This window comes from Pavona decussata, unplaced genomic scaffold, assembly GCF_977016875.1.
Source record: "Pavona decussata unplaced genomic scaffold, jaPavDecu1.1 SCAFFOLD_302, whole genome shotgun sequence".
In the NCBI taxonomy this organism is placed as follows: Eukaryota; Metazoa; Cnidaria; class Anthozoa; order Scleractinia; family Agariciidae; genus Pavona; species Pavona decussata.
The window spans coordinates 677,501-701,928 of record NW_028145698.1 but is presented as its reverse complement, the minus strand read 5'-3'; the positions used below and the strand labels follow the sequence as shown (position 1 = coordinate 701,928).

The 24,428-nt window shown below is 38.9% G+C and overlaps 1 protein-coding gene across 2 annotated transcripts in view; it reads right to left on the bottom strand.

Annotated features, from left to right (window-relative positions):
* Positions 1-1,695: 1,695 nt before the first annotated feature.
* The window catches only part of LOC146454378 (putative E3 ubiquitin-protein ligase HERC4), a 40,062-nt gene continuing 17,329 nt past the window's right edge, over positions 1,696-24,428 (bottom strand). The window contains exons 13-31 of one of the 2 annotated variants that reach the window (XM_085095449.1): positions 23,428-23,617; positions 22,094-22,143; positions 21,545-21,604; positions 20,903-20,962; positions 19,685-19,792; positions 17,560-17,604; positions 14,701-14,790; positions 12,539-12,709; positions 11,549-11,596; positions 10,649-10,744; positions 9,057-9,175; positions 8,511-8,558; positions 7,898-7,967; positions 7,581-7,663; positions 6,576-6,684; positions 5,409-5,483; positions 4,586-4,688; positions 3,728-3,780; positions 1,696-3,410 (exon numbers count right to left, since the gene is read on the bottom strand). In XM_085095449.1, the coding sequence (XP_084951575.1) occupies positions 3,249-3,410; positions 3,728-3,780; positions 4,586-4,688; positions 5,409-5,483; positions 6,576-6,684; positions 7,581-7,663; positions 7,898-7,967; positions 8,511-8,558; positions 9,057-9,175; positions 10,649-10,744; positions 11,549-11,596; positions 12,539-12,709; positions 14,701-14,790; positions 17,560-17,604; positions 19,685-19,792; positions 20,903-20,962; positions 21,545-21,604; positions 22,094-22,143; positions 23,428-23,617 (1,740 nt within the window). In that variant the 3' untranslated portion in view covers positions 1,696-3,248. The remainder of the gene's footprint in view (positions 3,411-3,727; positions 3,781-4,585; positions 4,689-5,408; positions 5,484-6,575; positions 6,685-7,580; positions 7,664-7,897; positions 7,968-8,510; positions 8,559-9,056; positions 9,176-10,648; positions 10,745-11,548; positions 11,597-12,538; positions 12,710-14,700; positions 14,791-17,559; positions 17,605-19,684; positions 19,793-20,902; positions 20,963-21,544; positions 21,605-22,093; positions 22,144-23,427; positions 23,618-24,428) is intronic. The other variant, XM_085095450.1, reaches the window with a different exon arrangement.

Genomic DNA, 24,428 nt, shown 5'->3' with positions numbered 1-24,428 from the left:
GGGGACGCGTGGACCCCACGCTTACGGTCTCCATCCTTGTTTATGGCTCCTGTTTTTAGTCATCTGAATTGTTTTAATTTAGGTTAGGCACAGAAGGGCGATATTCCATAACAAAACTGAAAATGATTTGCGGGTTTTTAGTTTGTTTTTTAGTGCCGACATTCTTTCGCCGAGGTTGACTTCTGAAAGAGTTTTATTTATAAGGTTATCGAGGTAACCTCTGTTGCATAATCTCTGTTTGAATAGAGTAATGTTTTCTTCAAATGCTGTTTTTGAAGATTTTGTTCTGAGAAGTCTGGACGCTTCGCCTTTGATATACCCTGTATTGAAACGTTTCTGTCGGTTTGAAGTGCGTGTGCACTTCAAGAATAGATTCTTTTTTTTTTTAATCTTTCGCATCTCAGACAAGTATACTCAGTTGTTTTGAAACAAGAAGAACAAGCACATTCCTCTTTTCCCGCCATCTTGTTCAGAATGAAGTCCTTTGCTCACTTGCCAAGTCGATGGAATGCACAGACCTCTGGGATAGATATAATTTATATAATTTATACGTAACGTATGCATTTGGTTCGGCACATGAAAAGTTCGACGTCTGAATCGAAGTCGAACTTTTGCCGTTCTATTCCACTGGCGCAGTCGACCCAAATACAAATCTGTCGATCTTTACATGCGCCGAACCAAATGATTAGGTTCGGCTCATGTAAAGTTCGACGTATGAACCAGACCTTAGCTATGCAGACTAATACTGGGATGGATATCATCCAGGAGTAGAAATGCTTCTAGTTGAATTTATCTTATATGCTGTCTACGACCTGTTGAGTTAAGCGTGTCTAAATAAAGTTATTGATATCGATTCGAAGCAATTACACACACCAGAAACTGCGGGGAGACTGGTACGAGAGTGAGGCATTATGGGATCGTTGTGTAAGGGGCGGGGGGCGGGGGTAGAAGGCGATTGAGCGTGCGCCGATGAACAAGTGCATTTCTCGGTAACCAGTTTTGTAGGAAATACTCTTTTAGGTGAAAACAATTTCTACTAAATCATTACATACATCCGGGTTAGCATGAGATGTACCCAAACGATTCCACAATTCCTTACTCGTACCAGTCTTTTGGAGTGGGGAATTCTGATTAAAGGGAACCTCCCCCCTGACAACAAGCCTTGACGTTAATAAAATTGTTGGAAATGTCTAAATTGTAAATGTTAAGTTTGAAAAGTAGAAATAACATTCAAGTCTGCTAAAAATGAGACATGATTATCGCTCATTTTCGCCTTTAAATTTCCCGCGCGCCGCCATTTTGGATTTTATGACGTCATACGATCGCCGCTATTGTCAGTGCTAGTGAGAGGAAGTTCTTTTGTGTGAAACAACTGAACAACTGTGTTACGTCATCCAACATGGCGGCGCAAGGGAAATTTAAAAGCGAAAATGAGCTATAATCAAATCCTGTTTTGTCCGACACAGAAATTTTCCAACAAAATGTGAAATAAAATTGCAGTTTCAACAATTTAACGTTAACGTATTTCACCATTAGAGGTTTCCTTTAAGGTGCCCCACACAAACCCCCAATTATCCCATAGTTGAAAGCGGGCCCACGCTCGCACCAGGCTGTCTCTCTTTTCCAAAGTGGTCTACTAGTGCAGAATAAAAAAACTTAACACCCACTAGACATCTGTTCCGGCATAACACAGGCTTTGCATTTGAGAGTTCTACTACCTTTATTAAGTGAAGATTAATTTCTCTACAAAATAGCTCGTCTCTAATAAACAATGACAAGTTAATGCCTTCCAGCGTACAAGTGACTAGTTACGTATAAAAATTTTTCGACACATACGTTCATAGCCAAAGACAGGCGAAAGGGGCAAATTGAAAAACAAGACCGTTCTACTATTTGGAAAACCTGTGGATTGGGAGAAAAGTCGTAAAATTACCAAAGGAAACGTTTTTGTTAACAAAAGCACTTTTTTTGACACGTATCTGATCGTGGGATATGTGCTGTTGGTCTTCGAGTAAGAAGCCCATCAGAGCGCGGGTTTAGTGATATAAAGGCGTACTCGTTATATTATAAACGTATCATTTAAAACGTGAGCATAGCAGTATGTAATTCCAGAGTTCTGATTGGCTTAGCGGCTATGGCACCACGCTCGAAAAATAACGGCCATTAAATTGTCTCCTAATCGTTCTTACAAAAAGAAATTAGCAATAGTTGTCGGTTGTCTTAAATGACACAATTATTCCACTCGCGAGAGTTGGATATTTGATCATAGCCAACGAGGAGCTATCTATCACCTCTCAATCAACGCGCGCTGGTATAACAGTTACTTATTCCACAATTAGAACATATTACAATAGCATTTTGCAGTACAAGTTCTCGCGCTTTGTACAATGAAACGCGTCAATATGACACTTCCCTAAAAAACATCTCATGGACCTTTCGAGTAGCTTATTTTTAACTAGAGGGTGGCGTTTATTGGGGCCAGCAATCAAGACGGCATCTCCATCCCGTCCCCAATGTCTGCTTTGGGAGAGAAAGATGCACGAAAACCGCCACGAGCAAAGGTTCAAGGAAGTCACATCAAGCTTCCAAATAACTTGAAATGCGAAACGTCTTAAAACACGTCTTTCTACATGCTTTCAAAAGGTCAGGTAAATCTTCCATCAAGTATCCGTTGAAATCATTTTTAGAATGACTTCTGGCTACAACTGTGAATCACATCTTTCTTTCGTGTTCAGAAACTGCGGTGAAGGGAAGCCATGTCTGCTCGTGGCCTCTCGTTTCTCATCTTGACTAGCAAACAACAATCAAGGAAGCCATGTGTGCCACATTGCATTCCCAGGAACTTTAGGGTGACCATGACTCTCGTACTAATGAACCAGGTTTATCTGTCTTTTGGTGCCGATAGGTAAAAGCACGTCTTGTGTGGCGAGCAACCAGTGTCCAAAGAGGTCATCCCTCTTCTTGCCCATAACCTAACACACGAAGAACCCATGTGTTCTCCCTTATGCTCAGAAACAAAAGGGAAGCCATACCTGGTGTATCTTTTCCACTTGGCACAGTTTAGAGAAGCCATCTCTCTCTCTCTCTCTTTCTTTGCCGTAAACTAAGGTAAGGGAAAGCTATTTCCTCTTGCTGTCCAAACTCTACGATTAAATGCGCCATGATAACTTTTCTTCCTTCAGTCTGGTCAAGAATCCAAAGTTTAGGCCAGCGAGCTCAGTTCGAACACAAAGGAAGTACTCTATAATTTAAGCAAGTCCAAAACCTGTTGAATACTCCACGGCTTGGCTGAGTTTATTTTTCAACATATGTTTTGTTGGATACCGAGGTAAATCCAGCAAATTGAAACATGTGTGAGCCACAGGAAGATGATCTCCGTGCATTCCGCCAGCAACTGGTTGTATTATAATCTGTGAAAAAAAAAGGAAGGAAAAAAATTACAAGATGCAAATTAACCTTGGTCTAGAACTGAGATCCGCGCATGGGCATAATCATAAGTGACCTTCAGAGCAGAGTACGAGATTCAGTACTTTCAAATTTCAAATCAGTCACATCCCCAGAACTCTCGCTCCTTCCCGTCCTTTGACCGCAGATAAGGATACCCAAGGAACAAGATTGGTCTGACAAGCTCTTATCTAAACCACGCAAAGTGGACCGTACTCGTGGTGATTCTCGTACTTGTCACGATACAATTACTACAAAAAACAAAAAATTTATTAGGTAGTACCTTCATGGACTTCATTCCCAGTATTGGCACTCGGTCACTTCCGGTTAAAAATGCTGAAAATGTAGACAAAAGTTTGACTAGTGGTTTCTGCTAGGTCCTTTAAAGCGACATTAAGTGTGACATTGTAGATCGTAAAAAGTCATTAAAGAATCGATTCTCCGAGCGTACGTATGTGGTCGCATTTACCTCACAACGTGATTACTCATTATTTCCGTAATGGATGTAAAAGTGATGTTATTACTGAAAATACCACTAAGAAAAGCAATAACAGTGACCATACAAAAGACGTTGTACATGTAGCATTCAGTCGCAATAAAAGCTGAGAAGCCTCTAAGGGGAAAAACGGACATAGCAGATGACTACACTTTAAGCGAAATACCCTAGGGCTTCAAGCCAAACAAAAAAGTGCGAGGACAAAAATGTGGCTTCGCTGCACTATCACATACTACTAACATATCCAGCATTTCTCTTTATGTCACTTCTCATAAAAGTGTGATGGCAAAAACGTGGCTACACTGTACTATCACATACCACTAACATACCGAACATTTTTCTTTATGTCTCTGGGAAATTTAAAAAGCACTTCTCATAAAAGTGTGACGTCAAAAATGTGGTTTCACTGTACAATCACATACTACTAACATACCCGACATTTTTCTTTTATATGTCTATGGGAAATTTAAAAAGCACTTCTCATAAAAGTGTGATGACAAAAATGTGCCTTCACCGTACCATCACATACTACTAATATGTTGATTAATTTTTCTTCATGTCTAAGGTAAATTCAAAGAACACTTTCCAGAAGTGTGTGATGACAAAAATGTAGCTTCACTGTAGCATCACATATTACTAACATACCGAGGAATTTTTTCTTCATGTTCATGGGAAATTCATAAAACACTTCCCAGAAATTTCTGATGACAGGATGGCGTGCATAGTATTCGCCTTTGTACTCAGCAACCTGCAAAACGCGTTCAAGATCTTCTTTAGCAAACTACAAGTGAAATGATCCACATGACAAATTATCAGTAATACTGCGATAGTTTGTAGTAATTTGCAACGAATTTGAACTCTTGCATGACACGTCTACATAGGAAAGGTAGTAGTCACATGCCAGCCACATCTAGCACACACAGCTACATGTAGCTTAATCTAGTGAGAGTTTCTGCAGCATGAAGCTACTAGGGGTATTGCCTTTCCCGTTGGGTGTGACACTAGTCCATTGCAGGGTAACCCTCAGCAGAATGATGCTGATGTACACCTGTCACAAAGGTGTGGAGAGGGAATGTGGCGTAAAATTTATTGTCTAACTAAGCAATATGACAAAAGAGGCTTGGCCGACTACCGACTTTCAGACCTGAGATCTACAAAAAGACAACATAGGGCAGTAAACGATCAACTAAACAATCAGTCAATGAATAATAAGCTTTAGAGAGAACAGGCACATCACATATGGCGAACGTTTAATCTAGGATCGAGAAAAGTTTTGAAAAAGTTGATTTTTGAGGAAGGAAACCCAGATTTCTCCCAAAGGATAGGGCGCAAAACTACATGTAACAAACACGCCCACCATGGTCAGGGGCAAGTGCTGATATCTTTATGCCAGCCCTCCAACTCTGCAAGATATGCACGGCTGGTCTAATGTGTTGTTGAAACCGGGCATCCATTCCATGTCTCTCACCTTCTCAAGTTCTCTAAAATCATAGTCTTGACATCCCACCACCATCTGCATGAGTTCCTCTGGATGAAAGAATTCCTGTCGAAAAGCAACACATTATTGTCAACCTGACTATCAGGGGTTTTCTTGCATACGTGTGTGGAAAAGTAGGCATTAAAAACTCCACAACAACATGAGAAATGTGGACATTACGTGGTACATTTGGATGTTTTCTCGTAGACGTTTATTCTGCTGTACGACTTCACCTTCAGAAACATCGTCCAAAGCAAGGATTCTCTACTTAGCAATAGAAAGTATTTTTCAGGCCATTTGTATGACTGCGATGGTCTTCCACATCTTTAAATCTCCCATCCACAGTTTGAATATATTTCTCACACACTGAATGCCATTTGTCTGCCACACAAGAATGCAACAGCATTTATATTGACAACTCAACAACTCCACAAAGATTACAGACTCACTGACAGATGGGCATGGGGCTGGGAGGGTGGGAAAGCTGTTGCTTCTTATGGAAAGAAAACAAAAACTGAATCGCATGGCCGAATGTGATATCTAATACCCTGACTCGTACCCAACGCCCCATTCAGTAGGTGAGAACTTCATTTCTTGGCTCCTCTTTCACAAGCCCAACCCGCAAGAAAAACATGATATTTCACATAAATTATTTACTATCTTTCTCGATGGGTTTGCAATAACATGACCAGCCACCTGGTGGAGCACTGCACCAGGATTATAGCGATCATGGGCTAGAATCCCATTCTGATCTTTCTTTCAGGCTTTCTTTTTGCAGCTGTTTAGTTGCGTACATAACTGCTATGGCCTTCCAAATCTTTCGATTGTACTGCACGCTTCAAATATGTGATATTGTATAATTATATTCACTATCATTTGTTCTAACACTGTTGGGTCTAACCCGATCGTTGAAAAAAGATCCATCCAACAAGAAATCCTAGCCCAATATCATTCAACATGTAGTGTTAAAGGTTCTGATATGTTGGACAATAATATATTGCCCAACAATGGCAAAGCATTTTGTCGGGGTGTAAGAAACCAACATGTTCGAGAAACCAGACCTGCCCTAGTTGCTGTGAAACATCTGATGCATTGAGCACTTGACCACCGTGCCTACACAAGACACTTGTCATTCAATAAAGCAAAATAATGACTTACCAACACCTTCCCACCACACACACGGTGAAATCCTGTGGCAAAAGCTTGGAACTGTTTTTCTACTGACTTGTTCAAGTAGTAATCAATATATACATCAACATATTGTTCTCTAAGAAAGTAAGGGAAAAACGCACATAAAAAACAAACACGACAATAGATCAGTTTCACACTGGACTGAACCCTGGACAAAAGGAAACATATTACAACTGACTGGAGTATTCGGGCAAATTCCATCAAGCAAAAGATCCCTTCCCAGAGGTGTAAAAGACTAAACATTTCTTTCAACTCTATGTTCAATATGAAGAGAAACATTTAGGCCAGGCCTAACCAGTCATAGTAACAAAATCCGGGAAAAAAAACTGTCACGTTCATCTGCACTCCTCATCAGCTTGACAACTTTTATTCAACATTAACGGTATACGCACAACCCACAAATGCGCAAATCCAATCCACTTGGCTTCAAGATATTGGAATTGGACAGACACATTTCTTTTGGTATAGAGCATAAACACCAACTTATTCACGTACCCAGAATTGTTCAACAGACTGCGCTCAAAATAGTGGGATCTTCTTGCTTCTTCTCGAGTCGCCAAAACTAATAAAGTCTTACTCTACTAAGAGATACATCTATTTTCTTGTCGAGTTGCAATGTGTGATGTGTGGCCAACTGACAAGGTATTTTTCTCCGAGCTCTGGAAGCTCGGCATGTGAGTTTAAAGAGGATTTGGCATCCACAATATCTCGCATTCACTAAGTCCCCGTTTAAAAGCTGGAAAAATCAGCTCATTAAATACTGAAACGAAGAAATATTTCAAATATTCCTTCTCTTTGAAATACAAATTCACGGCCTCCATGATTGTCTTCAACCAAATAGGTACTTAGTCTCACTCGCTCAAAATTCATAACTGCCCTCTCCCCTGATTACGTCCAGTAATATAGTTATGAACGCGACAAGTCCACAAAACTTTTAGCAGGTACAGGGTACTTTACAGCCAGAGAAAATACCTGTTATCGGCCTTAACTTGAGTGTTGCCACCGTCTGGAATCAAATCCACATACTCCAGTTCCCCGTATTTATCACGAACAATCTAAAAATAACGTGAAATAGCAACAGCACAATCAATTGTTTATTACGTAATTGAACATACATTAACCCAAAACGATGGAATAGACCTTGGTCACTCAAATTTTACATCAGAAGAACGACACGCGAAGAACAGGAGTACTGATAAAGAAAGTCGTTTTAAGAATTGTTTTGGAATCATGATGATGCCAAAGTGTCTTTCAAGTGTTTTCCATGCAACAGCGGTGGTAAAACTTGCCTGAAAATTGAGCCCAAACGTGTCCGCAATGTCACCATCATCGGGATAATCAAGCAAGTATTGAAGATTTCTGTTGAATATAAAGAAGTTGGTTAACATTTTTTTAACTTTGTGAAAATGTGATTCCTAAACATTTTGCAGGAAAACTAATGCATTGGGACAGCCAACTTAAAAGCCAAGAAGACTGCATAGCCTTCACAACTGGCTCGTCAGTGAGAATGAGACAAAACATTCAAATAGGTAGCTCAAGTTGCAATTGTCATCCAAAGTTAAGTAGTCTTTCGAGTTTTATTAATTTCTTTTTTTCACATGTGATTGCACTGAGTTTATACAGTATGCTGTTTCTACCAGGCGGAAATGGGCCATGATTTGAGACGTACTTTGCACGCACTCCATCAGGAATTAGTGTGCCATAAGCACGGCACTGCTCATACGTTTCACAGTCAAACTTGGTGAACCCCCACTTCTGGGAATTTACACTTGGCTCTTCTCAACTAAATCTATAAAAATCCATAGTTACGTAAAGCCATTCGCGTATACTTACAAACCCAAAACCAAATTAAAATTAAAGTAGCAGTGCCTCCTAACGATAAGCCTGAAGATACTTAAATACCTGGCCACCGAAGGTTTGAAACCTCTGAAGTCATCAAGAGTTGGCTTCCTGAAATAAAACAATATTGTCTATAATTTGTTTGAATAATCAACCAGATTTTCACACTTGGTGGGGAACAAAGCAAAAAAGGTGGAGCCCTCTCAACAGGTAAGGGTATTTCCTTTTTTCCTTCGCTAGATTTCTTCGCATGCCAGCTTTTGTTTGGTCCCCGGGTTGCTTTCAATTTAGCCAAAATGTTCTGAATGAAATGAGATTTCCCGCAACAAATGGACGCGCTTTGGAGGCACTCCGCTTTTTTCCGTTTTACCTGGTCAGAACGGAAATTACCGTTCCATTTGCACAAAATTTCCACTTGCAATTTGTTGTCTTCTTGCGCCATCACTGTCCCAACAAGCAAGTTTATCTTTTTTATCTTCCAATGAGATTGCAAGTTGGTAACGAATAGAAAAACGCTCTTCCACTTGACACGGAAAGTTTCAGGAATTTCCAACTGAACATTTTGGCTAACCGGAAAGCGCCTCTGGTTTTTCCTGGCTTAGTACTTACCTTCTTAAAAGTTTCTTGTAAAGAACAGGTGGAAATCGCAGATCAATGATGGTTGAGTTGTAGATGGCAAGACCACAAATAACACCGATTAACAAGAACATCGGATTCTCTTCAAAAGACTATAAAAACAAAGAACAGAATATGACAGTTCACATAGTTCAGTTTTTCCCTTAGAGTTAAACCTTGAAACGTGAAATGAGGTTCTATCTTTTGCGTCTGTGGATGCAACTCTTATAGTTTGAACTTTCAAATGAAGCTAGTTAGCAACACTTTCATGTTGTGCGGTACATTATGCTGCACAAGGTGGTCTTCACGTTTTGAGCCTGTGGACAAAATCTTGAAGTGTAATCTTCAAGTGAAAGTGAACAGCATTTTCCTTCATTAGGTCGTGCCATTATTGGTACTGAAAGCAACTGAGTTTTGTATGGTAGGAGTAGCCCAGTATTTCAACTGAGCCTTGACCTTTGAGCACCCAATACAACCAACATGGCAACCAATCATTAATGGTCTCGACATGTTTCCTCTAGTACCAAACCATGCATCCAGTTAGTTTGTCTTTCGCAATCATTCTACTTATTGTGATGTTTTCATCACTTAATATTGCAGGATGCAATTATGCTTCAGACAATTTTGCCATATGACTAGTCCAATCCCACCAACATGTAAACCCTCTCGCCATGTTTCTTCTAGTATCAAACAATGCATCAAGTTAGTTTATCTGTGGCAATCATTCTACTTATTGTGATGTTTTGATCACTTAACATTGCAGGATGCAATTATGCTTCTGACAGTTTTGCCGTATAAGACTATCCCAATACAACCAACATGTAAACTCTCTTTAATGGTCTCGACATGACTGTTTCTTCTATTATCACAAAATGTATCAAGTCAGTTTATCTTTGGCAATCATTCTACTTGTTGTGATGTTTTGATCACTCAATATTGCAGGATGCAATTATATTGCAAACAGTTTGCCATATGAGACAAGCCCAATACCACTAACATGGAAACCCTTCCTCAATGGTCTCGACAGGTTTCTTCTTTTATCATAGAATGTATCAAGTCAGTTTATCTTTGGCAATCATTCTACTTATTGTGATGTTTTGATCACTTAATATTGCAGGACGCAATTAAGCTGCAGATAGTTTTGCCATATAGTCCAATACCACCAACATACAAACCCTCCTTAATGGTATCGACATGTAAAGTGTTTCTTCTTGTACCAAAGAATGTGTAAAATCAGTTTATCTTTGGCAATCGTTTCACTTACAGTGTACTGTGATGTTTTGATCACTAAATAATGGAGATATTTAGAAACGTGTTTACGGCAAACAACAAACGTGAGATTTGCGTTTATGTTGTCTTGAAAAAATGACTACATAGATGAGAATAGTGCAAAATAATTCTGGCCTTTGATGCTAACGCAAAACTACTCGATTTTACTAAGAAACTGAACAGCGAGGGGCAAATGTAGAGTAACATTTTCACGTGGTTATTTCCGCCGTTCACCGTAAACGTATCTCTATAATACTGGACGCAATAACGCTGTAGACAGTTTTGCCACATGAGGCTAGCGCCTGATCTCGTCTTACCAGGTCATTAAACCAGATAGTGTTTGATTCCTCAATGTATGTAAACATGCCATATTTAGGATCCAAGATCTCAGTCAGGAGCAGCAAGAAGAATTCCTAAAGACGTCACGATCATTTAGAAAAAAAAAGACATGAAATTAATAAGTGTTGACACGTTGTAATATTGTACCTGGTTAATGCTCTACGTGAACAGTAACGCCCGCCCCAAAAGACACAATCACATCAACTGACAAAGTGTTGATATCTTAGCAGTTATTTGGTAAGTCTCGTTGGTTGTTAAGCTCTGCCTGGGCCGCTGATCTCTTGCGGTGCAATCTGGTGCTCTACCAACAGAGCTAATCAAAGATGTTTTGATATGGACAGGAATCACAGACATCACAACAAATTGTTATGTGGCTACCATCACAATCTGTTTTCAGTGGTATATACTGTTGTTCCCCACGGAGAAACACGGGTTCATATTCACACCACAAATGGAAGGGTAAAGCCCCACAAAGTTTCGTCCGTTTTGAATCACACAGTGAGAGTGAGGAATAAAGCTCTCCACCGAGACCGCTTGCAGCCAATGTCAATGATTTTAGGCCAACATTTTTCAGATTTGGTGCCTCGTATTTGAAATTTTTTCCTTGTAAAAGTCCACGGTTTACATCGCTCTGAATACCCCTGACAACTGCAGTGTACGGGACAGAGAATTCTAAGATGTCAAATTTTGGGCCATGAGCGAAACTAAAATGACACACAAAAAACTCCTTTGGAACTTAAAGCTTTTTTAAGCTTAGTAATCTCCCTGATGAGCATCTGTTTTCCTTTTATGTAATCAGAACCATAGCTTTTAGTTTACTAAAAAGTAAATAAATTTACTTGTGAATCACAGAGCAGGAAAGACTGAAAGAGTTTTACCTTTCTAACACCACCAGCATCGACACCTTCTTCACCAAGAAACACTACCTGCAAAACACAATGCAATAAACCGTTTTGATCTAGAAATTTTCTCTTTTCCAAAAAATACCCAAACTTCGCCGCTGGCTTTGGGAACAGCAGGGTCTTTTAAGTGCATTCCTTTATTGAGTTTCCTTGGTTTTCGCAAAAATGATAAAGTGAGTTTGCTTGCATGTGCAAGATTCAGAAACAGAGGAGTTAAGCGGTAGGTAAATAACATAAAATTTATCCTTGAAGATTGCCGCATTAATGGTTTGAATAAGTCAAAAGAGGAGCTTTGTAGCGGTGGTAGTTCACGTTTTAGAATTTTAATAACAAAACATGAAAAAGACCAATAACCTACAATATACAACCCCCCTGCCCCCCCCCCCCCCCTCCAAAAAAAAAAAAGAAAAGAAAAAGTCACTAAAAGCTCTTCTCATTCTCGTTCGTTATATTGACATATTGGTGCGACTCCGTTGTACCACGTTCAGCTTTAACAACCACAACAATCTTTAACAATAATCTTTATTTGTACTCTTACCTTATGTGACGTTTATTGCCAAAATTTTTGAAATAGAATTAGAGTACTGGCTGCCTGGAATAACCATAGGGGCTAGCGGAGCCAGGCAGCCAGTTGACATCAGCATTAAATGAAAATACATTACAAAATAATTTTAAAAAGCCAAAGTTTAAAAGAACTCGCTAAACACCTTCTTCATAAACTATACTCTTGTCACTTCATCGCGTGTTTCATAACAGAAGGGTAAATAAACCAGTTCCGAGTTGCTTTGAACCTCATTATGAAAGAGAGGCTAAGTGCAAAGTTTTTTGTTATGAAAATTAGTTTTGATTCATATGCAAACAAAACTAATTTTCATATGAAAAGTTTTGCACTTAGCCTCGCTTTGTATAGTGAGTTTCACAGGAACTCGGAAATGGCCTATTGCTTAATTGTTTGTTCCACATTACCTTGAGAGGCTTTTTCAAGTCATAAGGTCCACACTTCATAATCTGAGTGAGTGTGTGTTCCACAATACTCTCTCTCTTCACCACAATCATCAGTATCGGGTTGACAGGGTCTATTGGCATTGGTGAAATCATTGACTGCAAATTACGGCGATTCACCTCTTCCACAGCAGACTGGAAAATGAATACGTTCAAACAAAGGAGTGCTTACTATGTTGTTTCTAAAAATGTTTTTAAGAAGAAATACCAGCTTTTGCTACTTGACAGCCAAACATGAATAATGTATATTAATTTAATGAATGCCATATACTTATGTACTTGCTGTAAACACTTTTTTACCTTACTGATGTATTTTCCTCTCCCAAGCCTAATTTAATTAGCAGAGCTCTACAATCAGTTTTATAAATTCTATTCCTCCCATATTTTTTTTTTTTTGGAACTGCACAGAGGTAGTGGCCAACACGAAAGCCTTGCTCCTTTGGCCACTACGCACTTCTTCCTAGAAAGTGAAATCACTTAAATATCATGCTCTGCATGTTTATTTTCTTACCATAAAAATATATTGTATTTCGAATGAGTGTGGATAAAAATTGAATTGAATACAGATATCCATGCAGATGAGATGGTTCATCTATGAAATCCGTACGAGCGGCGGCCATAATGTTCGTTTCCGTCGCTCGGCACCACTCAGCGAAACATTTGCACTAATGAGCACAGATCTTACGCTTCTCAAATAAGCTGAAAGTTTAAAAACTTGCATTGAATGCTTGTCTCAGTGAGGCTGTACCTCGTAAACTTGGACTTGCCTGAAGTGTTTTAAATCGTCCGCGAGGAATTCAGTTCAGCATGAAAAAAGCCGTCCTTGCCCTGATCTCTTCCTTCGCTCGGCACCACACAGCAGAACATTTGCTCAAATGTGCACAACTATTACGCTTCTCGATGAGCTGGAACTTCAAAAGCACTTGAATGCTAGTCTCAGAAAGGTTATAATTCGTACATTTAAACGTTTCTTGAATTTTAGATGTCCGACTGTGTCCGATTTTCTTCGCTTTCGATTTTTCATTCAACTCCGTTTGCAAAGCGCTGCGCGTGTCATGTGATCATTAGGTTTCGCGCGCTTTGGTCGGAGGTTGCCTCAACATCCGGTCGTTTAAATTTGAAAGAAATTTTTTCTTAAAATATAAAAATTCAGTAAACTTTAACAGCAATGTCCAAACGCGGAGAATTTAATAAAACAATTATTCCATTCGCGCTTGTTGGATATGAGATTAGTTATAGCCAACTCGGCGCTTCGCGCCTCGTTGGCTATTTACCATCTCATATCCAACGCGCGCTCATGGAATAATTGTTAAATATTCGCTTATATCCATGCAGCTGCTTAAGAACGTGAAGAGAAAATCATGGAAGATTATAGTGATTAAACATCAAAACATGCTGGAAATAATCAACTCCAGCCACATTTATTCCCCTTTGAAACAAAAGAGGCTTAAGTTCGCTTTTTGCATCAGTTAGTCGAAAGCCGCATTCACACCAACAAAACCAGTTTAATTAAACAAGATTTAACGATAGAAAATTGGTAACAGAAAGCTGAACCATTGGCTTTGACATAGGATTCAAGTAAACTCTTTCTTTGTGCTAAATCTGTAGTCGACAAAAATCCGAAAGCAGATTTTATGAACGATTTAAAACTGTGTTTAACTAAACAGCTTTTAAACGTGTTTAAGCCTTGATTTGAATGGGGTATAAGCCCTGATTTTTACAAACGACGCAAGCACATGCAAGCACGAGTACATTATAACGTATAGGAGTTAAGTGGGAAACGAAAACAAGCTTAGGCAGAAAATAATCTTGAGCACATAATTGATGGACTGCTAAAAGCCAGTTTTTGCGCATTAATCGCCACATGTAAGAGACGTCAATGGAACATTGCAGTCTTCAAAGCAGCTACATTTTAAACTAGAAAACATTCGGGGAAAGCTAGGATAGAAAACCTCATAATCGCATAGCAACTCACAAATAACTTTTGGCAGTGACGTTTCCTTCAAAAAATACTTTAAATACTTAGTGTAGTGGGTGCTTTTAATTGGCAGGATTATAGCGTCTGAATTTTGAGCGCTTACGTTGAAAATTATACGGCAGAAGGTTTAGTACAACCAATAACTCACTTGCATTTGCATCACAGCATCAGTCTGTAGTAAGGTCGTCTTGGCCTCAGCATCAAACACGAATGGGTATCGACAGAATGAAAACGTTTGCTATAAAAGACAATAACAGCTACTTTAGTCTTCTTCACTTCTTACAGCAGTTTTCAATTGAATGTCAAATTCAAGTTCTTCGCATTTGGTTTCCTAAGTTATGCTTTCCTGTAGCCTGTGATTGGTTGGAAAAAAATATAGCCTTACTTGTAAGAAGACTTGCTCAACGTAATTTTCCATACTTATTGCCTATTTCATGTAGGTATTTTGTGTCGTTTGGGTGTGTAAGACTGTTATCATTAGCAAGAGTGAGTGCCTGAAATATCCCAGAAAAAAAGCTACCCTCGGACAAAATAGCACACCTGGTCTTGTTTTTGAGGCACTCAATTGAAAACCTTTCTTTTGAACTTTTACACCTGCCAACCCTCACGCAATATGTACTAAGTGGCACAACTACAGGTCTGAAACATTGACCGTATTGACCTCAGAAACCAGAACACTGCTTCTGCAGTTTACAAAGTATGTAGAACTACGTTTTAACTAAATAATCTGCGATTAAGAGCATGTGACAATGGCAAAGGGGCTTTGAAAAACCAGAACATTAGTGTCCCAGATATCAAAGGCGGCTATGAGCAGTTGTATATGTTTAATATCATCAGTGAAGCGTCAGATGTCAAAAATCAAAACAAGCATTTCCTTTTAGTGGTAAGTAGCAAAATTCTTCAAAATTCCAGGGGCTACATCCCCGAAGCCTTCCTAAGCGCGCTTTCCACTGAACAGCACTGGCCAGCCCGACCAGTCAGTTCCTAAACAGAACTTGCCAATCTGAAGGAAAGTTTTATCCTAGTCCTTCGAGTTTCTTCAAAATAGCGGGTACCGTTTTCGGAGTGATCATTTTTCAAGATCTCGCAGCACTATCACTTCAAGCTGACGCATTCGATTTACAGACTGGGCCGTCTAGCCTGCCAGTTCTGGCAAACGGAAGGCACACCAAGTTAAGATGTATCATAACTATTGTCTCTTAACAATTGAGCGCTATTGCTGGACTAGCAATAGGCTATTGTCAAGAAACAATAGTTAGGGTACCTCTTAACCTGGGAGGGATTCGTAAATCTAGCCCCAGGACTTTAATGTTCCTATTGCTCCTAAATAAATTTAGCATACCTCAGTGACCGACTATCGCGTAACGCGCAATCTGATTGGCTACACAGGTGCCGTCTATCGATCGATAGACGGCAGTTTGTCAGAGCGCGCGCGATTTAGCATGCATCATTGCACAAATATATCACAATTTATGAAATAAAAAGATTTTTTTTGCTTCATAGATCGATCACTGAGGTATGCTAAAACAATTAGACGGCTCGCTCTCGGTTTCTATCGCCTTTGATAGTTGGCTCGGGGCGAACAGCCGATAGAAACCTCGAGCTCGCCGTCTAATTGTTAAATATCAATGAAAAATTATTACGTGGACTATGAGCATCAAATGAATAACGGAATGAATGATTGTAACTCAAGAATATAACTTGATACAATTGTGACACCACTTGGCATGATGGAACTTGAAAAACTATTCTTCTCCACCTAAAAAGTTGTGATGGTCTTCTTAAGGTTACCGTATACCTTTAGAGGTGTCTCGTGTCCAAGCGATGTGGCGCCTCCGGTTTAAATTGTAGATACCTAAGCCCCTACATTAAATTGAAGCTTAAAAAGCTGGCTATCAAACTATACCAAGAATTTTGAAATAAAGCGCTAAAAAAATGTGTCTGCGTTTTGCCATATTCAATCACAGTGAAAAGTTACAGAACATTTTCGAAAAAAAATGTGGAGTGATCGTACAAAAATCACTCTCGGAGAAAAAAATATTTCGAAAGAAAAAATTCGCAGACACGTTTTTGTTGTTTATATGTTAAACTAGCTACTGTCCAAATTTCAAGGCAAAAGAACAAATTCCCTTTGAAGTTTTGGCTCTTTGAAGTGGCTCCTTCAAGTGAAAAAACTGATTCGAGAAAACAGTGCTAAAAATTCGACAATTCATTTTATTTCAAAATTCTTGGTATAGTTTGATAGCCAGCTCTATAAGCTTTAATTTGATGTACGGATTTAGGTATCTACAGTTTAAACCAGACGCGCTACATCGCTTGGACGCGAGACACCTCTAAAGGTATACGGTAACCTTAAGTAGCAGACGAGAGGCTCATCACAGCTCGTGCATAGTCAAGCATTGCACTGGTAACGTAAAGAACACAAGCCAGATCACATTGAAGCCTTGAAATTCTGGCACGCTCTATTCATGACCGCATCAATTGTAATTGTTATTGTAACTGCTATGTCCATATCTTTGTTTCAATGACTTGCTGTGCAGGCATCAGTATGTGACATAGCCGGCATAGACGTCGGAAGGAGAAAAAAGGGAGATTTGAGTCAGGGTAAAATGTCTGATGCCCCATTCACACCAAGGTTTAAACAGGGTTTAGTTAAGCACAGTTTAAAATTGTTTCCTTGATAAAAGCTGCTTTCGAATTTTTGTCGACCACAGATTTAGCACAAGTGAAAGCATAAGTTAAAGTTTACTTGAATCCTATGGCAAAGCCAATGGTTCAGCTTTCTGTTACCAATTTTCATTTTGCTAAACCTGGTTTAATTAAACATGTTTTGTTGGTGTGAATGGAGCCTGACACTCCACCCTCATGAACCCACCTCCCTTCCTCACCCCTTATGGCGCCTACCACGCAGGCTACATAATTATGTGACATCAATGAACTCTGTGGTGTAAGAAAGTTTAAGTGAGTGGAGTCGAGCAAATGAGCTTTTTGAAAATAAAAGGCCTACCACATGATAAAGGTGGCGCCGTAATTCTTGGAGGTTAGTCACAATCTAAACAGAACGAGAAGGAAGTGAAAAAAAATGTGTGCAAATTGATAGGGAGGGTGGGGGGGGGGGGGTTCTTGGGGAAACTGTTAAAGTGCATATGAAGCGAAATTTACTTCTGCACCGTTATAGAGCGGTTTTTTATTCAGTATCAAAAGTAATTCACATTTGCTTTGGTTTTGCTTTACTGTGTTCTTCAATTGGTTGGCAAAACTCGCGCCATTTTCTCAACCAATGAGAAGCAAAACCAAAACCAATCGCGCCTTGTTCGTACTTGTTTTCCCGCGCTTAACGCCCGTTACATGTATTTCTGATTGGTTCATTGCGTTGTTTGCGTCTGTTGTGATTGGCCAGAGTAATTACTTCGGTTTGGTTTTACGACACTCAAATGAAAACCGCTCTAAAATATAATACGTGAAATGTAAGAGTCTAAAGTTTGAGTTGCATGGGGTGAAAATTGACGATTTTACAAGCGCCGAAAGTTGGACTATTTTGACCCGAGCATTCCCTCTTGTGACGTAATGTTGGGGTTAATAGTTTTGTTTACGATCAAAGATTTCTTCCTATAAGGGAAACTGGTGCATTCTAACTCACTTCGTTTTCCCACTGTTTTTACAACTTTCATTGTTAGGGGCGTCAGCAACGTAATATAATATCCTCTAGCCTTCTCTTTCGCACTATCCGCCATATTGTACCCAGTATTACCTCAGCGGATGTTGTCGCGATTTGAACCATTTTTGGGGTCAAAACAGTCCAACTTTCGGCGTTTGACATTTCACAGACGTTTGTTTCCATGGGATCGCTTGTAATCATATGGAAACCAGGCTTAAGAAAGAACTCACTCTTGTATCATTTCCCCTAAATGGACTACTCCTGTTTTGAACGTGCTGTTTTATTGCATATTGCCCTCTTATAGAAAATTGTAAATATTGTAGTTTTTGTCTTTATTATTCCATAGCAACTGTAATGTTAACGGGTTTTTCTTATTTTTTTTTTTCTTTTGGATTTTATTGTAATGTCTGTAATGCGCATTTGATTATTTTTATAGAAAACGCGCAATATAAATATTAATTATTATTATTATTATTATTATTATTATTATTATTATTATTATTACTATTATTATTTTGCTGCCTGCGTGTGTTTGATTGTGTACTTGCTTTTTAACCTAAATGTATTGATAAATTGAATAAGCTATGCCTAAAATCCTGATTTCAAAGTTGCAATTTTTTTTTGAGGAGCCTGTAGCTCGTATAAGCCCCAATGGTTTCTATATGGGCATCCTCGCCATATGTTTCTTTCTCTTTTGTTATTTATTTATCTTTTACATTTTAATATATATTTATCTTGTAACAATGTGCAAAAATAATGGCAAAAATAAACTGAAACTAAAACTGAAACTGTATGACTCCAGAGTACTGCGGAATGTCTTAATGGAATGAGTAAAAAGCCTCAAAACAAATATGGCGCTTTGGTCTGACTCAACAACTGTCTGAGTCGCTTGTGTTGGTTCAGTTCCCCGGGGAAGTTGTAGCGGTCTTGGATGACATTTTAGACTGGATACATGTAAGCAGATGGAACAGTGGCATCTATATACCAAAACAGATTCAGATTTCAAAGTACGTGCCCCTCTCACACCAAACACCTCAATTCGTATAGAAACTAATCTCATTTTATACCAGTCTGTGTCCAGCTGTTCAAAGCCCGATTAAGCTAATCCTGGCTAACGTGAACTTTGATTTGAGTTCATTACTTATCACTGAAGACTCTTCAAACAGATTTCTGTTCCTCATCAGTTTTCACTTAAACTTTTCTTTACCACTAGCTTAAAATTAAATTAGCTTTTAAAACGTTTTTAATGAGCGAGACGATTAAAATGATTTATTGTACCATAAAAATATGATTTAGTGTAAGATAAGATATGTATCTTTTTATCTTATGAACAAATAAAGGTTGTTGATTGATTGATTTGAATCAGGGATTAGCGTTAATCGGTTTTCGAACAACCAGGGCCTGATTTTCTAGCACACTCAAGTAATAACCACCATATCCAAACTTTCAAACTCTATGCATACATTGTTTATACCTGGTTCTGAATCCAGTTAAAGTAGTCGGCTCTGATGTCAATGGTCTCTTGAATCTCAGGAATGTAAAACTGATTGAATGGCACAATATCACCAGACTCTGAATTCACCTAATGGGTGGGATACATTGACAGAAACACTTTAAGATCGTAAGCGTGATTGTGTACGACCTTCACAGAAGTGTTCATTGTTGGGGTAGCAAGACAGAACGATAAGTCGTAGCTTTGAGGAGGCACTTTCTGAAAGAATGGAGCTAAGATCCTGCTGCTCGAAATTTTCACCAGTTCAAAGGGATACATTTTATTACAAGCTTAAAAGTCAAGGAAGAAAATAAGGCTAACTTGGCAGGCATGCATACACTTGGACTATCCCATCCAACAATGCACAGTCATGTGTAGCAAGTAGACATACCCCACCTTCATTAAAGCTGGTACAGAGCAAGTACAAAATTTTTCACAAAAATTGAAAGTGGCATCCGAAAGGCATATCTCGTGCAAAACCTTTATTAAAATATTTGGGGTATTTTCAATTATTTTTAAGTGGGATGACTAAAACTTTTCATGGAACGTCAAATGAGGGCAAGATTGCAAGAGCCCTCCATCTACAACTGAAGGTGCCTGTTACTGGAGGTTTGACTGCCTATAAACTCTATAAGTACAGTGTATGTAAATTATGATTATCCGGGCGAGGACTGCTTCAGGGTCGCTCCTAGAGTGGATACTACAAAACAAGGCTGGACACCCTATGGTGTTTACATAATGTAGTATACGTAATCGCGTAGAGAGAACTCCAGAGAAGATCCGTTTGGGGGAGTTTAGCAGTGATCTACACTATTTAGGCCTATGCACTCCTTTAAAAACGGTTAGTTGTCATTAATTATCATGGCTAACTATGTGAAATAAGTCAAAAATAACCATTTTCGTAAGCTGGCCCTCTTTGGTCCAGTGGATGTGAAGAGGAAATATGAAGTAAATTACCCGGGTTCGAGGTGTACTCTACTTTTATAGTTTGAAGTAAGCTTTCTGTTGTGTAAATATCATAAGGTGTCCAACCTTAATTTGGAGTATCCATTCCAGTAACAACCCTGTTGCAGTTGACATTGACCAGTTGACGTTGCTGCAACACTGTATGGTAACGGTATGTCAAAGACAGCTCTAACAATGACTGATGGCATTGCATTGCCCGAGAGAAATTCATGTTCTTTGTAAACATTAACGTACCACATGAAGTTGCTCCAAGACTCCTAAACAATTGCCAAGGGCAGCTTGTCGTCTTACAGCCTAAAATGAAATGAAAACAAAGAGTACTTAGACCAAGTTCAAAATATCTTATTATTGGGAATTAACGCGATTGTTTAAAATTCGCGTTAATTTTTGTTGAAGTTAATTTCTGCATCATTAATAAAGTGGCCTGTTAATTCCCGCGACCTTAATTTCCATTGTTTTTGCGCCAAATTCTCGATGCACTTCGGAAAGGAAAAAGCATTATTTTATCAGAGATCCACCGGTATCATGCACACTGTGAAGAACACTCGAAGTGACCAGGTTCCTTCACTTGAACCTTACGTCCAGAAACAGTTCCACGAACATTGTTTGCACGTCGGATTTTTACACTAAGTGTTAAAATAAATTTGTTCCCGAAGTCTCAACAAATTCTGTTTCTTTGTGGAAGTCGTGTTAATTTCCCTCGTTTTGAAATTTTACCACCTCTTTTGCGTTAATTTCCTTCATTGGGAAGTAATTTTTCCTTCAAATTTCGAACACCTCAATTAACACGAGAGTTAATTTCCTATAATAGGGTACTACCATGTTTTGATGGCCCTTTTCAAAGTTGTAACTGTAGAAACTGTTTTGACACCTTACCTCGTCTCTTAATTTTGGCGGGGGGAAATGTAATAAGTGCTTTACACAGTCTTGAAACATCTTCGAACACCCAGAAAAAAAATATAACAATTAGTATTACAGACATGAAAAACCACAACCTTAGTACATGCAGCTTATCGGGACAGAAGATATTTTTCCTGTTGGTCTCCATGGTAAAGTCTAGTGGCTGCGAGATTAAAGGGGCAGTGTCACCTATTTTTTAGTGTCACTTTGAATAGGCAAAAAAAAAAACATATTTGTATGGATGTAAACGTTACAATAATGGTTCAGTTTTGTAAAAAATTACCCTACTAGTGCACAGAAACTAGAATCATTCACCTTTGGCTGCGGATGACTAGGATGGAAATGGATTGCAACTTGAAAAGATTGACCAATTTTTTCAAGTCTTTTCTATGTATCTTGGAAAAATTGATAAAAACTACATTTTGGCCATTTCAAGGGATGCCTGGAATCAAAAGTATGAAATAAGTTTTATTTCAATTGAGACTAAAAGAGATGTTTCTTAGACTTAGAACATGAACTGCAAACCTTCATTGTATGAGAAAAATATGTTGAAGGTAATTTGGACCACCAGCGTCCTACAAAAAATAAAAACAATCCATGTGAAAATCAATGACATCAGGTAATGGACATGTGGTGGCTTTCTCAGGAAACTACGACCACTGACTCCACTTTCCATTTAAAACGACAAAGATTTATCTCCTATTTCAGTTCAGTACACAAAACATAACCCATATCAAACCAAAATCCATCAAACTCCATGCTCTCTTTCTAATCAAAATTATTTGAAACCCACATCCTTATTGGTGCTACCCATGCTGGTAACTCTGTGTTTCAAGTAAGGGTGTGTACTTGCCTCCTGCCTTTCGGGGAAGAGGACATGGCAGATAATATGCTATGCCCTGCAGTAACTCCTCCCCTATCCCCACATACAGTCACTTGTGCAAACCCACTATCCCTTAAAAGCTTTCGATCTTTTCTCAATCTTTACTCTTCTATGCTCTTTAGACAAGCAGGATCTTTCATTGGAACAATTGAATGGTTCTGCGCTAAAGGGGCATTTATCATTCTTTTGGCCAAAAGTCAGACAAACACTCCGAACTTACCCCACTTTAGCCTGCACTGTGGATTTTAATAAGGATCGATTTCGATAAGCATTTTACAAGGAAAATCACCAATCGTTAATCATTAATTTCACTGTGGATTTTGTGCGGTGGTATTGTTTGCGCCAAGGATAATTAGCTAGGAGTTTTGCCTTTAATTTAGTGGCAGTTTTATGTGATCAAATCCTTCGATATTCAGCTTTTTGGCAAAACGCAAATATGGAACCAAATTCAACACACAAAATCTGCAGTGCATATTAAACCTCGCCAAGTTTGGAGCATTTTTTGGCCACAAAGGGAACATATGACCCTTCTGCACAAAAACTCTTCAAATACAAATTTTCAACACAGTAAAACTTGGGCCTAGAAGAAGGATAGCGTCAGACACAGGATAGTGTTACACAAACAATAAAAACCTTACACATGAAAGGAACCTTGTAAGCAAACAAAAACAAACTTCGGATTGTTTGTTTTGGACTCTTTCTTTTCTAAAATATCATTCAATCTGATGGCCCAAGAGGTTACACTTGTAAATCAACTGATAATGACTGCCGCATAAATGTACATTCTGTGCACGCAGTGTGCATTTGCTTCCCATAAATTCTTTGCTGCAAAACCTTTTTTCACCTCCGGAGTTCTAAAAGCCACTAAATGAGTTAAGGACTCCTTTGGACCCAAGTGGAGAAATTACAAGATAGTGTCAGTAAAATATCGGAGAAAAATTAATTGGACATTCTCTTTAAGGTCACTGAAACTCACTTAAAACTTTGCCAGCATCAGCCGATAGCTTCAAGATAGCTTCACTGAACGGAACAACAATGGCATCATAGTGTTCGTCTTTTTGATAGACAGAGCACTCTGGAAGAAGTAAATAAACCCTGAGAGCCTCGATATCAGGAGGAGGCTGCTGAAGAGAGTTAATCACGCCTCGCTTTATGGCATCAAACAACTAAAACAAAAATAACAAAAAAATTTCTCCAAGTCACAACTTTCCTTGAAGATACAGTATCTTGTCTTTAATATTATTCAATTTTGCGGAATATCCCCTGATTTTAGCTCACTCGGCCTATGGCCTATTCGCCTAAGTATCAGGCGTTATTCCACGCAATTCCGCAGGATAATAATTATTGTTAAATAGAGCGGTTTCCAATTGAGTGTCGTAAAACCAAAACCAAAGTAATTACTCTGGCCAATCGCAACAGATGTAAACAACACAACGAGCCAATCAGAATTCGAAGCAAATACATGTAACTGGCGCCAAGCGCGGGAAAACGCGTGCCGCGAAAACACGATTGGTTTTGGTTTGGATTCCCATTGGTTGAGAAAGTGGCGCGAGTTTTGTTAACCAATCACAGAGCGTAGTAATGCAAAACCAAAGCAAACGCGAAATTACTTTCGACACTCAAAATGGAAACCGCTCTATGTGCAAAATTGAAGTCCCACATGTACAGTATAGTAGCAAATTACTTCATGAAGTGAGGTGTCAATGCATTCATGATTTAGTGCCAAGGGTTTAGCCAGAAGGGTGCCAAGCCATCCAGTGGATGGCCACTTCTTCAAAAAAGAAATTCATAGAAAAATATTCACTAAACCATTTAAAAATTATTTTTATTACGGGAAATGTGACGTAATAATGTGGGTAAATTAATGATTGTTTGGCCTTGAAGTCTGATTTGCTCCAAGCCAACTCCAAGTAAAAAAAAACAGGAGTTGAGCAAAAACAGAGATATCAACAATAGCTGCTTGAGTAGCTGTAGTAT